Consider the following 12,664-nt stretch of genomic DNA (forward strand, 5'->3'; position numbering starts at 1 on the left):
GCCACCAATCAGCATGAGACAGGGAAATACCTGGGATGCCAGATGACCCTCCCAGTAGTTTATGGTGGTTGATAACATGTTGGGAAACCATGTAGTTCAGCACGTACACCCCTCTTGGCTTAAACCAATCAGTTCAAATGAATACCCCTTTTGTACTGACCAATCACCCCTACCCAACTTATTTCCGCCAGTGAATGTGCTAATCATGTTTTAGAGTTGTTATTTGATTTTCCCGCAGTGTGTGATGATTTGCTAAGAGATGCTATGATGTATGTGAAGTCCCTGCCTTCTCTAAAAAATGTATAAAACTGCTGCAAACCCTGGGCTCGGGGCCTCTCAGCGTCACCAGTTGCTGTGTGTGCGTGCGGAGGACCAAGCTAGCTCGAAATAAACACCTCTTTGCTGCTTACATGGATCTTGGGTCTCTGGTGGTCTTTGGGGGTCCCGAATTTGAGCATAACATTTTGAATTTCTCAGTTTTCCTTTCATCACTCTCAAGCCACAGTGATATATATTTCAGCCTCATTTAGTTATGACTTGTTCTGTACTGGCGAGCTGCTTCCTCTTTAGGATGCTTTTGATACTCTGCATGTTGTTGATGCCTCAATTCCCTCTGGGAGTTCTAGCTTATTGCCTTTTGTTTTGTCATTGTCTGCTTAACAACCAAACTTATCACTATTGTTATTTGTTTCCCTTTCTGCTCCTGCTTTCACATGAGTAGTTCTTAATTTCTGAATTTATACGAGTATTCCCTGAAAAAATGTCCTAAATTATACTGTGGGGTACCAAACACCTTTTAACAAAAATTGTCTTATTTCCTTTTCAGGTAATAAAATGGAACTTAAACAAATCATAAGGTGTTGAATTGGACAGTATCTTTGCTTTCCATAATCTCATATTATTTCTTCAATGTTGAAAAAAAAGACAATCAAAATAACAGTTTACACAGTGTGATAAATTCTATGATAAAGATAGACACAGTGCTATGGGAACAAAGGGAAGTGGGGAAAGATCACACCTGAAACTGGGTTAGGGAATGCTTTTTAGAAGAAAGACCTTTGAACTAAGATTAGCATGCTTAGTAAATAAATACTCAGATGCTGAGGGGCTAGAGGGGAACCCTGCCCCAGCCTCCAGAGAGGTAGTTCAGCCTGAGTGAGAAGGCAGAGCATAGAGACTGCTCTGAACTGGTCTGGTGGAGTTAAAGTAGAATTATGGGAAATGAACAGACACGTGTCGATCATATATAGGGGTCAGATAGTGAGGAACCTTAAAATTTATACTTTTACTAAAGCTATGGGAATCAGTTAGTCATTCCTTCATTCTTACTATGTACTTACTGATCCTTAGTGAGGTGTTACGGATTTGAAGAACACAGTTGGATGTTCAGGAATTCATAGTTTACTATGAGAGAGATTCATAATTAAATAGAAAGAAATTATTTTAAAAACTTTTCAATTTAGAGTAAAAGGTTCGTGTAGTCTTATTCTGAAGATGTTTAAGAAGTTCTCTAAAGGCTTTCTATAGGTAGAACTAGGATACATAAATTATAAAGTTTTAATTTTTTGTGTGTTTTGATGATGTAATTTTCACAAATTACAGTAAATCTATCACACCCAGAAATCAGGTTTCTGATCAGGTAGACACTAAGTAAGTATTGCAACTAGAAATTGAACCCAAGACTTGAATTGCAAAGCCTGAGTAACCATTACTGTCTCTCTTAATGGTGCATATCCTATAACCAACTATAAAGTACCCTGGTGGGATCAAAGGTAAACCAGAAACAGCCTAGAGATTTGGGAAACTCTTCTCTGAGAAGGTAACCTCAGAGCTGAAGGGTGGGGAGATTGGGGAATGCTAACAAAAGCAGAGGAGGAGGGTCATGCTTGGCAGAGAAGACAGTGTATCTAAACATACAGAGAATTGAAAGAACCCGTCAAAGTAGGGCATGCCTTCATGGTGGCACAATTTTGAGTAGAAGAGGTGGCTTAGTGAGAGATGAACCTGGGTAAATATATGAAAACAGAGTTTATAAAAACTTAAAGATATTAGATTGAGGTGTTTCAATTTATTCTTAGGCAATAGAGAATCAACAGAGGTTTTAAATCAGAAAAAATGGGACTATGTATCTTGGAAGATAACTTAGGAGCTATAGGAGAGATGCATCAAGGCAGAATACCAGTCATGTGGTAGTGGTATTTAGATTAATTTTATTGATAATGTCAAAGAGGAACCTTTGGTTCTGTTGATTTTTCCCTGTAGTCTTCCTGTTTATGTTTTTATTTTATTTAATCATTTGGAGAGTGTATTCATTTGCTGGGCATGCTTTGATCCTTAGTACCTCATGGATGCTAAGCAAGTGCTCTACTACTGAACTATACCTGTAGCCCTTCCTGCACTCCCCCCCCCCTTTTTCTTTAATATTTTTTAGTTGTTGATGGGCCTTCATTTTATTTGCTTAATTGTATGTGGTTCTAGGAATCAAACCCAGTGCCTCAAGCGTATGAGTCTAGAGCTCTACCACTGAGCTACAACTCTAGCCTCCCTTCTGTTTTTAATCTCATTGATTTCTGGCCTAATTTTTATTATTTTATTTTCATTTATTTTGGTTTCTTTAAACTTACACAGCTCCTCTTCTTCTAATTTCCTATGACAGAATTGTAGATTTTCTTCTTTTGTGTTGTATGCATCTTATTATAATTTTCCTCTAAGAACAACAGTTTTTGCTGCATTTTTAAGATTTCAATAAGTTTTATTTTCACTTAGTTTATGTTTTTAAATTTCTTATGACAATTCCTTGACCTATGTGTTATTTGAAAATATGTTGTTTAATTTCCAAACATTGGGGCTTTTCCAGTTGTATTTCAATTATTGATTATTTAATTCCATTGTGTTCTGAGACTGGTCAGATGCTTTGTATGATTAAGTTTGTTAAGATACATTTATGGCCCAGGATGTTGTCTGTTTTGGTTAATGTTTCTTGTGAGCTTAAAAGAGGATGTGTTCTGTTATTGTTGGACAGAATATTCTGAAGAAGTAGCCTATAGAATGAGATCAAATGCTGGCAAACCAATATCTGTTAAGGGGTTAAGATCTAAAATACATAAAGAACTCATATAAGTCAGTAGTAGAAACCCAAATAACCTGATTTAAAAATGGACCAAAAGACCTGAATTGACAATTCTCAAAAGAGACATACAAATAACCAACAGTTTTGTGAAACATGTGCAACATCATCTATCATCAGTGAAACTGCAAATCAAAACCACAGTGAGACATTACCTTAGGCCGGTTAGAATGGCTATTGTCCAAAAGACAAAGGATAACAGTTATTGGTCAGATGTGGGAAAAAGAAACCCTTGAAGGCTATTGGAAATGTAAAGTGGTATAGCCATTATGGAAAACAGTACAGAGGTTCCTTAAAAACTTAAAAATAGAAGTTCCTTAAGATCTGGCAATCCTACTTCTAGGTATATATCCAAAGGAAATAAAATTAGTATCTTGGAAAAGCTATCTATTCTCCCATGCCTGTTGCAGGTTGTTCACAGTAACCAAGATACAGAAACCACCTAAATGTTTCTTTATAGATGAATAGATTTTTTAAATAAATGAAGTGAGATTGTATACCTAGCGGAATAATATTCAAAAAATTTAAAAGGAGGAAATCCTACCATTTGCAAAAACATGGGAGAACACACAGCACCTTGAGAATTTATGTTTAGTGTGAAATAAGCCAGTTGCACAAATATAAATACTGTATGATCTTACTTACATGAGGAATCTAACATGGTCAAACTCCTAGAAGCAGAGGGTAGATTGGTGGTTGCCAGGGGCAGGAGTAAAGGGGGAGATGCTAGCAGGTCAAGGGTACAAACTAGTGTACAGCAGTAGTTACAGTACTATAGTTCTATTAAGTGTTCTATTAAAAAAATTATATAGTAACCTGTGAGATGATGAATGTTATGAACTTGACCGTGGTAATTATTTCACAGTGTATACATATATCAAAATGTCAAGGAAGTTTGGATACCAGATACCGAAATATACAGTTACATAGGAGGAATAAGTTCTCAAGTTCTGTAGCACAGTAGGGTGACTCTAGTTCACATTATTTATTACATGTTTTATAAAGAATTAGAAGAGAGGAGTTTGAAGCTTCTCAACACAAAGAAATGATAGACGTTTAAGGAGGTGGAAATGCTGGTAACTCTGCTTGGCTTTTTACCCACTGCATATGCATAGCAAATTATTACACTGTGCCCCATAAATATGAAAAAAATACATTTCTTTAAATTTTTTTTAAATTAAAATGTCAAGTTTTATACTTTAAGTATAAACACATTTTATTTTTGAATTTTACCTGAATACACATAGACCAAAAAGGCAGAGTTAGCCAGTTGTGGTGGCACACCTGTAATCCCAGTGATTCAGGAGGCTGAGGCAGAAGAATCGAGAATTCAAAGCCAGCCTCAGCAACTTGGCGAGGCACTTAGTGACTCAAGGAGACCCTGTCTCTAAATAAAATACAAAAAAGAGCTGGGATTTGGCTCAGTGGTTAAGTGCTTCTGGGTTCAATCCCCAATACCAAAAAAAACCCAAAAGGGCAGAGTTAATCCTCTCTTTGGTTCACTTGCTTAACTTGGAATGAGAAGCAGATGAGATGGTCTGAGTTTAATTCCTGACTTTTTTTTTTGACATAGATACATAGACTCCTTTGGAAAGCTTGGGATCTCTTAGTAAAAAGATTTCTAAGTATTAGAGAATCATGAATCCCGTAAGTCCCATTCACAGTCTCTAGATAGGAACAGTGGCTATAGGCTGAGAATACAGCTGTGCATAATCTGAAATGTTAACTAATTTACAAAAATTTCATAGTCCACATCCAATTTTATTTTTGTTCTGAGAATTTTCAGAACTAGACGAGCACATGATAGATTGATAATTTTGTTAATGTTTGGAAGACTTAAATATTTTCCAAGAATGAATATGTTAGATAGCTTTGAATTGGACTGATTTCTATTATTTTGTAGTTAAATGTACTCAGCTCTTAGCCTGTGTGCCCAAGCACTGTGTCCTGCATCTGGGCACTTGAGAATATACTGAGTTCTCTTTGCGCAGTACTCATTCAATACAGACTAGTCAATGACAGAGCTCTAACCAGAGCATATCTTTCTGCTCCTCACCTATGATGATTTACATCCTGCTCTCCTTTTGCAAGGGAGCTAGAGTACAGAAGCATATTCCTATAACCAGATAGGGAGTTCACTAAAAATTCTCAAGTGCAAGTGTGTTTCATTGTTTATTCTTATCTTTTAAAAATCAATAAGGTGTTTATTAAATAAAACTGTATTCTGAAGTACTTTTTCATTTCTTAAGAAATGGCATCTCGATTGTATAGTTATGCAGCAAAATTAAAAATTAATCTCAAGTTATGACTGCTTCTCTACAGATTATAAAAGCAAATTGCTTTTTATCCAAATTCTGCATATCCATAATGTTCTCCCAGTCTTCCTGGTTCCTTTTGTAATATATCCTGTTTTTGTGTCTGAAATTAGCTAATTGTTGGCACAGTTAGTAGTGGTTGAAAACATCTAAGGATGCTTTCTAAAAGCTCAGTGTTATTGATTCTGTGTATTCTTTAACTCAGTGGTTAGTTTATTTTTTAAATCCAACTCTAGCAAAGGGTAGATTTTACATTATGATTCAATATACGCTCATTCACTCTTACCTGAAATATACTTCATGAAACCATAGTTATCCTTGCCATATGTGGTTCAATATCTTCTATGCTATTATTACTTTTAAAGAAAAAAAAATTCATTACTACTCACAAAAGGAATCAATATAACTTACTTAAGGGTTTTTTGTTTGTTTTGTTTTGAGAAAGTGTTCTTTATTTATGTGATAATTTTTACTGTTTCTTTATGGATTTATAAGATATATTGTGATATTCTTTCACTTAATTTGCACATTTTTAAACTGTAACAAACTGTTCATCAGGCACATGGAATTTACTTATCATCTAGAAAAAACTGTTATAACAATATAGAAGACTTTGGGAGTTTTGAGTTTGGGTATTCTTTGAGGTTAGGGAGAACTTTCTATTTGTTTCATTCTTTTTTACATATACTTAAAAATAAAGTAATATTAATAGCAACATTTGTGATCACTTTGTTGAACTTGATATAATTAACTTTATTAGAAATATTTGTTATTTGTCTAGTTAATGTTTTATATTTTATATAAAATGTAGTAAAGCCAGAAGGAACTTTTAAGTTCCCATAATTCATAATTTGTCATCAGGGAGATTTATCAAAATTAACTTTGCTTATACTAGAGAGAATTTTCTATTTTTAGGACTTTTTATAGGCTCTTAAATGCATGCTCAACCTAGTCAAGGTGGTGACATTTTGACTGTTATGCATTGACATCTTTCTACAGAATTAGAAGTGTTTATCACCAATTAGCCAAGATGAACATGGTGAAGAGGATCATGGGGAGGCCGAGGCAGGAGGAGTGCAGCCCGCAGGACAATGCCTTGGGACTGATGCACCTCCGCCGTCTCTTCACTGAGCTGTGCCATCCTCCCCGGCACATGACTCAGAAGGAACAAGAAGAGAAATTATACATGATGCTGCCAGTGTTTAACAGGGTAAGACCAGGTTCCAAATGTAACTTGCAGGACCGGATGTCCTTACAGGAGTCTTAAGGTAAATGGTAAGTCATAGGTAGAAAAAAACTATAAAATGACATCAATGGGCATGTGTTTGATAAATGGAAAGAAGATGGAAACATTAATCCATTTAAAGAACATACATTTTGTAATTCATGAATTTAGAGTCCTAACTATCTGAGAATGATGAAGGGAGGAGGTGGTAGAGAGGAACTTGAGGAGAGGTGTGGGAGGGTTAAAAATAGCTATTTTTAAAATGGGAGAGGAAACTAATTGTGGACAAGCCTTTATTTCAAGCTCTGTTCTAATAAATCTTTAATTTATATTGGAATCAGTTCTGAGATTTTAAAATTTTGTTTAATTTTTAATCTTTTTTTTTTTTTATTAATGTCATGATATGCTATTGGCTAATGATTCTGTCTTGCCTACATCTCTGGCTCACTAGTCTTACTTGGTCTTTATATTGTTCATTCTGTTAGTCTGTCTTTATTTCTGAAAATTTCTAGGCACTTTATTTCTCCTCAGTGTCAGTGTTATCGAAGAATGAAATATTGAAACATTGGAAATTATATGTGCAAAGGTGAACATTTTAAGTGGTAAGATGATCTGACTATGTTATTTAGATACCCCTCACCCGCCACACATACTTTTTTTTTGGTACCAGGGATTGAACCCAGAGATACTTTAGCATAGAGCCACATCCCCAGCCCTTCTCATTTTAAATTTTGACACAGAGGGTCTCCACTGAGGCTGGCTTTGAACTTGTGATCCTCTTGCCTCACCTCTCAAGTCACTGGGCTTACAGGTGTGCAGCACCACACCCAGTGTGACTCTTCATTCTTAATATTACCCATAAATCATTTATTTTGGGTATATTGATATCCCAGGAAGGGGATTTCTCCAATCTGCCTAGAGTGTATTAGCTTAACTGGTAGTGTTTTCGTATAGCCAAATTGAAGAACTAGGTTGGTACTCATGTTCAGAAAGTTGACATTCACTTAATCTTTAGTTTTCACCGATCAATGATCTTGTCTTCAATTTGTACAAATCCCTGTTCTAATCCCTTTCTCTGTTTTTCTTTCCCCCACCTGTACCCTTTCTTGTTTTTTTTTTTTTTTTTTTTTTTTTGCTCCTGTTTCTCCCTGGCTCTATTTCTTCCTTCTTCACTCTTGTCCCTGTTCTTCCTCTCTAGGAATAGCACTGGGGATTAGCAATCACCTTAATTTTCCTGGCTGTAAAATAAGAATATCTACTTTATGAGGTTGTCATAAGGATTAAATAAGATAATATACTTAAGACAATTAATAAATATTTTTCCTTAGGAACTTGTATGTATTATTATTTTTGTTACTGAATTAAAAATAAAAACACTAGAAGATAAAGCAAAGATTATAAACTATTTATGCTAAAGTAATTGTTCATGTTATGTATTACACAGACCAATCTATCAGCTAATGTTGATAGCAGAAGGGGGGGAGATTGACCTTGTGTATTCTGTTTGCTTGTTTTGTCCCTTCATTTATTCTGTTTTGTGTGTTTACAAAGTCATTCAGTGAACTTCTGTCAAATAAGTGTACATTATATTATACTGCACTATGCATTGGCAATTCTAAGATGAAATGTAGTTTCTAATCTTGTAAGGCTGTAAGTATAATATTGAAGATAAACATGTAAATCTGCTATAAGCACATAAGACTATATAAGCACAAAAACAGATAAAACAATTAGAAAGAATGAGTATAACTATAAATGTAGGTACCGTAGTTACTGAAGAGTCTGTAGGGACCAGAGAAGGAAAGTCTTTCTTAAGAATGTGATGGACTAATGAGTTCTTAAAAGATAACCATTAGCCAGATTGGAGATAAACAAGGCTAAATTAACTAAGAAGGTAATAGAAGTTAAATGATTAACTAAGACAAAAGGCAAGAAGCATGTTTATATGTGCCAGCATCCATCAGCCATCTAAAAACCTGATTTTACATCAAGGAAGGCAAAACATAAGACTGTTGAGATAGATAGGAAGCAGATCACGATAGCTTTATAAGTAATGTTCACGAGTAGAAGGAGCCAAGGCAAGGTTGTCTTATACACTTACAGTTTGGGAAAGTTGGTGATTGTTTTCATCAGTTGCTGAGAAAGAAAGGTTTTAGAGGGCAGATAAGTGTGGGACACTGGGTCAAAATTATTTGTGAGCTTCCATGGTGGAGGTTTTTAACAATAGTTTGGAACCTCCTGTGAGGAGATTTGGCTCAATACATGCTTTGGGGACCCATTAACAAAATGTTGCAGTTGAAACTCTAGAAGGGCAAAAGAGATCACTCATGGCTCATATTGGCAAGTGAGAAGAACAGCAGGCTAAAGATGAACAATGGAGAAATAAATGTTGAAAGAAAGAAAGGGAATCCCTAAAGGATACTGAACAGGAGCTGGTTAATAACAAAACAGAACCAAGAGAGGTTAATGTTTAACAACTTGAGATAAAAATTTAATGAAGAGCAATCAACACTGTCACATATAATAGAACCAGTAAGATGAGGATTTGGTCATGGATTTGTCAGAATTGTAATTCATTAGAGTGGTTTAGCCAGAAAACATTGGAGGAGTTGAGTAGTGAATCTGAGTTGAGACCAGACAGTAAGTATATGCTAAACTTTGAGAAATTAGAAAGAAAGTAGAACATAAGAGATTGATAGAGGTTATCTTGGTTAGTTTGGTGTTGCTATAACCAAATACCTGAAATTGGGTACTTTATTTTTTTTAAAAAGGCTGGAAGGTCCGAACAGCATGGCACTGGCATGCTGGCAAGGGCCGCCTAGCTGTGTTACCACATGGTAGAAAAGCAGAATGGGAGCAAGCTGTATACAGAAGGGACCAAGCACATGAGGCAGCCTCACTTTATAAAAACCCATTTTCCTGAAAACTAATCTAGTTACATGAGACCTGATCCTCTCCTGTGATACAGCATTAATCCAGTTGTGAGGGTGGACCTTCCACTAGACCCCATCTCTTAGTGGTTCTTAACATCTTAGTTCCAGCACATGAACCTTTAAGGTACAAAGCATAGCCAAGCCACAGCAGTGGTGAAGTTGGCAATAAAGGGGGTTTTGTTTACATGTTTATAATGTTTTGCTTTGTTTTGAAAGATGGGAGAGACGCAGGCATACTCTCAAAGAAAAGAGAAGAAACCAGCAGAGCAAGAAATTTGGAAAACTTCAGGAGAAAGTGAAAATAAATTGAGGAAAGGGGGAGCGTGAAGTCAAATTATAGGTGGATGAATGAGCCTTGAACAGGAGAAAGACAGTTTATCCTGTGAGAAAACAGATTTTGCTGGAAGTGAATATAAATTTATATGTTAGGTAGTAAATAAGATCTTGCATGATGACTTTTAAGATTCCTGTTGTCATCAGTAGAAGATGTGGCCTATTAATAGTCTGGAGTAAACAGATTGAATAGGAGACTTATGGAAATTTGTGATGGTTTAGAATATCAATATAAGAGAATGCAAGAGACACCCAGAAATAAGAGATAGTTGAACAAGAGCAACAAAAGAATCCATTAGTTTTGAGGGTCTAGTGAACATTAAAGATAATAAATTTATGCTGGATCTTATCATACAAATCTCTTGTAGAACAAGAGAAGGGAAATGCCTGATTTATTGGGACTGAGATTTTGCTGGGCTGGTGAAGCAGATAGACAGAACTGGAAGGAAGGAACAAAGAGATTAGTTTACATATCATCAATGGGCATGTGTTTGATAAATGGAAAGAAGATGGAAACATTAATCCATTTAAAGAACATACATTTTGTAATTCATGAATTTAGAGTCCTAACTATCTGAGAATGATGAAGGGAGGAGAGAGGAACTTGAGGAGAGGTGTGGGAGGGTTAAAAATAGCTATTTTTAAAATGGGAGAGGAAACTAATTGTGGACAAGCCTTTATTTCAAGCTCTGTTCTAATAAATCTTTAATTTATATTGGAATCAGTTCTGAGATTTTAAAATTTTGTTTAATTTTTAATCTTTTTTTATTAATGTCATGATATGCTATTGGCTAATGTGCAGTTTAAAGTAGTTTTGTTTTTTCAGACTTATGAACATTTGCAAGACAATGATATGTTTAGAGCAATTATAGGAATAATCGTTTGTAGCTTCTCCCCTTTATACTGGGGTCAGAACCCAGGGCCTTGCATGCTATGCAACTGCTCTCTGTCACTGAGCTATACCTATATCCCTGTTCTCAGCTCTTAACATGAATTATTAAGTAATATCCCACATATATGTCTCCCATGTATTGCATCAGTTAGGTTTTCACAATTAAAGTGAGTCTTGATTTGTGCTTAATGGTGAATAAGCCATAATATTGCTAGACCTGTGCATCTATAGGATAGTTTTTAAAGTATGATTAATTGTTATTTCAGTGTATGATGTTTGCTTTTTACATGAGTTAGGAAATGACATGTGTTGACTACTTTCTTTGGGTCAGGTTTCATGCTGGGTTCTTGAAATGCCTCCTGTGGTCTTCATCACAGCCCTACCAGGAGGCTGCTGCTGTCTTCCCTCCCACTGATTCTCTCAAACTGAAAGATTATGGTGGTATATGAGAATAAGCTGAATAATATTTATTCAGAATTCTAAAAAATAATAAGTTTTTAGTCCCAAGAACAAAAGCTTATACAGAAAATACTTGGTTTAAACTTATTCAAAATGAATAGCCTTTTAGCTGTCTAAAAATCCATTTACTACCAATGTTAATTACCTTAGTATTTGTTATCACACGTCATTATGTATTTTAGAAATAATCTAGATCTAGATCTTTAAGAGAATCTCCTTGTTTTTTAACTTATTTCTGATTTGTATGTGAGAAACATTTAAATTGAATACAGTGTTCTTTTTTAAATTCCTTAGAAATAATCTTTACTTTTTAAATTGTTAGATTTGGAGGGAAGATACTGAATTTTAAAATTAATCAATGGAGCTCCAAAATCAGAGGAACTATTCTGTTATAGCCTTATTACTTATTATATAAGATCAATACAGTTGATAAGTTGAGTATGGCTTCAGACTGTGCAACACGGCACTTGCTGGATTCACCCCTGAAATGCTCAAGGATTCTTCCTGACTTGCTGGAAAAACTGGATGGAAAAGGCACCAGTGCAAATGAGAACGCATGTTCTATGGTGTGAGTTAGGCATTATTTCTTCTCCCTTCAGTTTGTGGTCCTCAGAAGTAAATAAAAAGGGAAAAAAATGTAAGATGAGAGAAAGTCTTAACCGATTTACAGTATGAAATAATGTAATTACATCTTAATTATTAATTTTTAGCATTATTATTCATAGCAAGGACTAATGATAATTTAAGGACTAATGATAATCAATACCCAATAACTGAATTTTGGAAACTATAAAAATTTAAGAAATAAACTTCTATTTTAGAAAAGTTTGTTAATATTCCAGCCTGTCTTTTAAATTTTTGTTGACTACCATCATTCAGTAACAAATATTTCTTGAACCTCTATTTGATGCACCATGAATTTGCTTTGAGAATGCCAAAAATAGTTGAAGAGTTGCCAGGAAATTTTCTGAAATTTATTAGGGGAGTTTTAAAAGTGACCCGTTTGTGGGAGCTGAGAAGGTAGCTCAGTGGTAGAACACTTGCCTAGCATCTGGAAGTCCCTGGGTTAATCCCCTTCCTTCCAGAAACAAAACCAAAACAAACTATATAAAACAAAACAAACCATGTTGTCTCTGAAGGGGAACAGTATGTTACAGTGATAGGATTCATACAAAGTTTAATTGAGAAAATACAGTATTGACTGATTAATAGCCCAGCTTAGAATCAGACAGACCTAGTTTTAAATTCTGTCTCTGCCACCTCCTGGCTTAAGTTAGCTTCCCTAACCTTTAATTTCTTTACCTATAAAATGTGGATACTAATATCACCTATTGTATAGGATTTTATAAGATTTAAATGACATATCAAATGCTTGAATAG

General features: G+C 35.1%; 1 protein-coding gene across 8 annotated transcripts in view; it reads left to right on the forward strand.

Moving 5' to 3' along the window:
* The window catches only part of Wdfy3 (WD repeat and FYVE domain containing 3), a 256,720-nt gene that overhangs the window by 81,036 nt on the left and 163,020 nt on the right, over positions 1-12,664 (forward strand). For all 8 annotated transcript variants that reach the window (XM_046457610.2, XM_046457609.2, XM_046457613.2 and 5 more), the window contains one exon: positions 6,442-6,652. In XM_046457610.2, the coding sequence (XP_046313566.1) occupies positions 6,473-6,652 (180 nt within the window). In that variant the 5' untranslated portion in view covers positions 6,442-6,472. The remainder of the gene's footprint in view (positions 1-6,441; positions 6,653-12,664) is intronic.

This window comes from Marmota monax, unplaced genomic scaffold (assembly GCF_021218885.2).
Source record: "Marmota monax isolate L192 unplaced genomic scaffold, Marmota_monax_Labrador192_F-V1.1 WCK01_AAM20220418_F8-fsc00128, whole genome shotgun sequence".
Lineage (NCBI taxonomy): Eukaryota > Metazoa > Chordata > Mammalia > Rodentia > Sciuridae > Marmota > Marmota monax.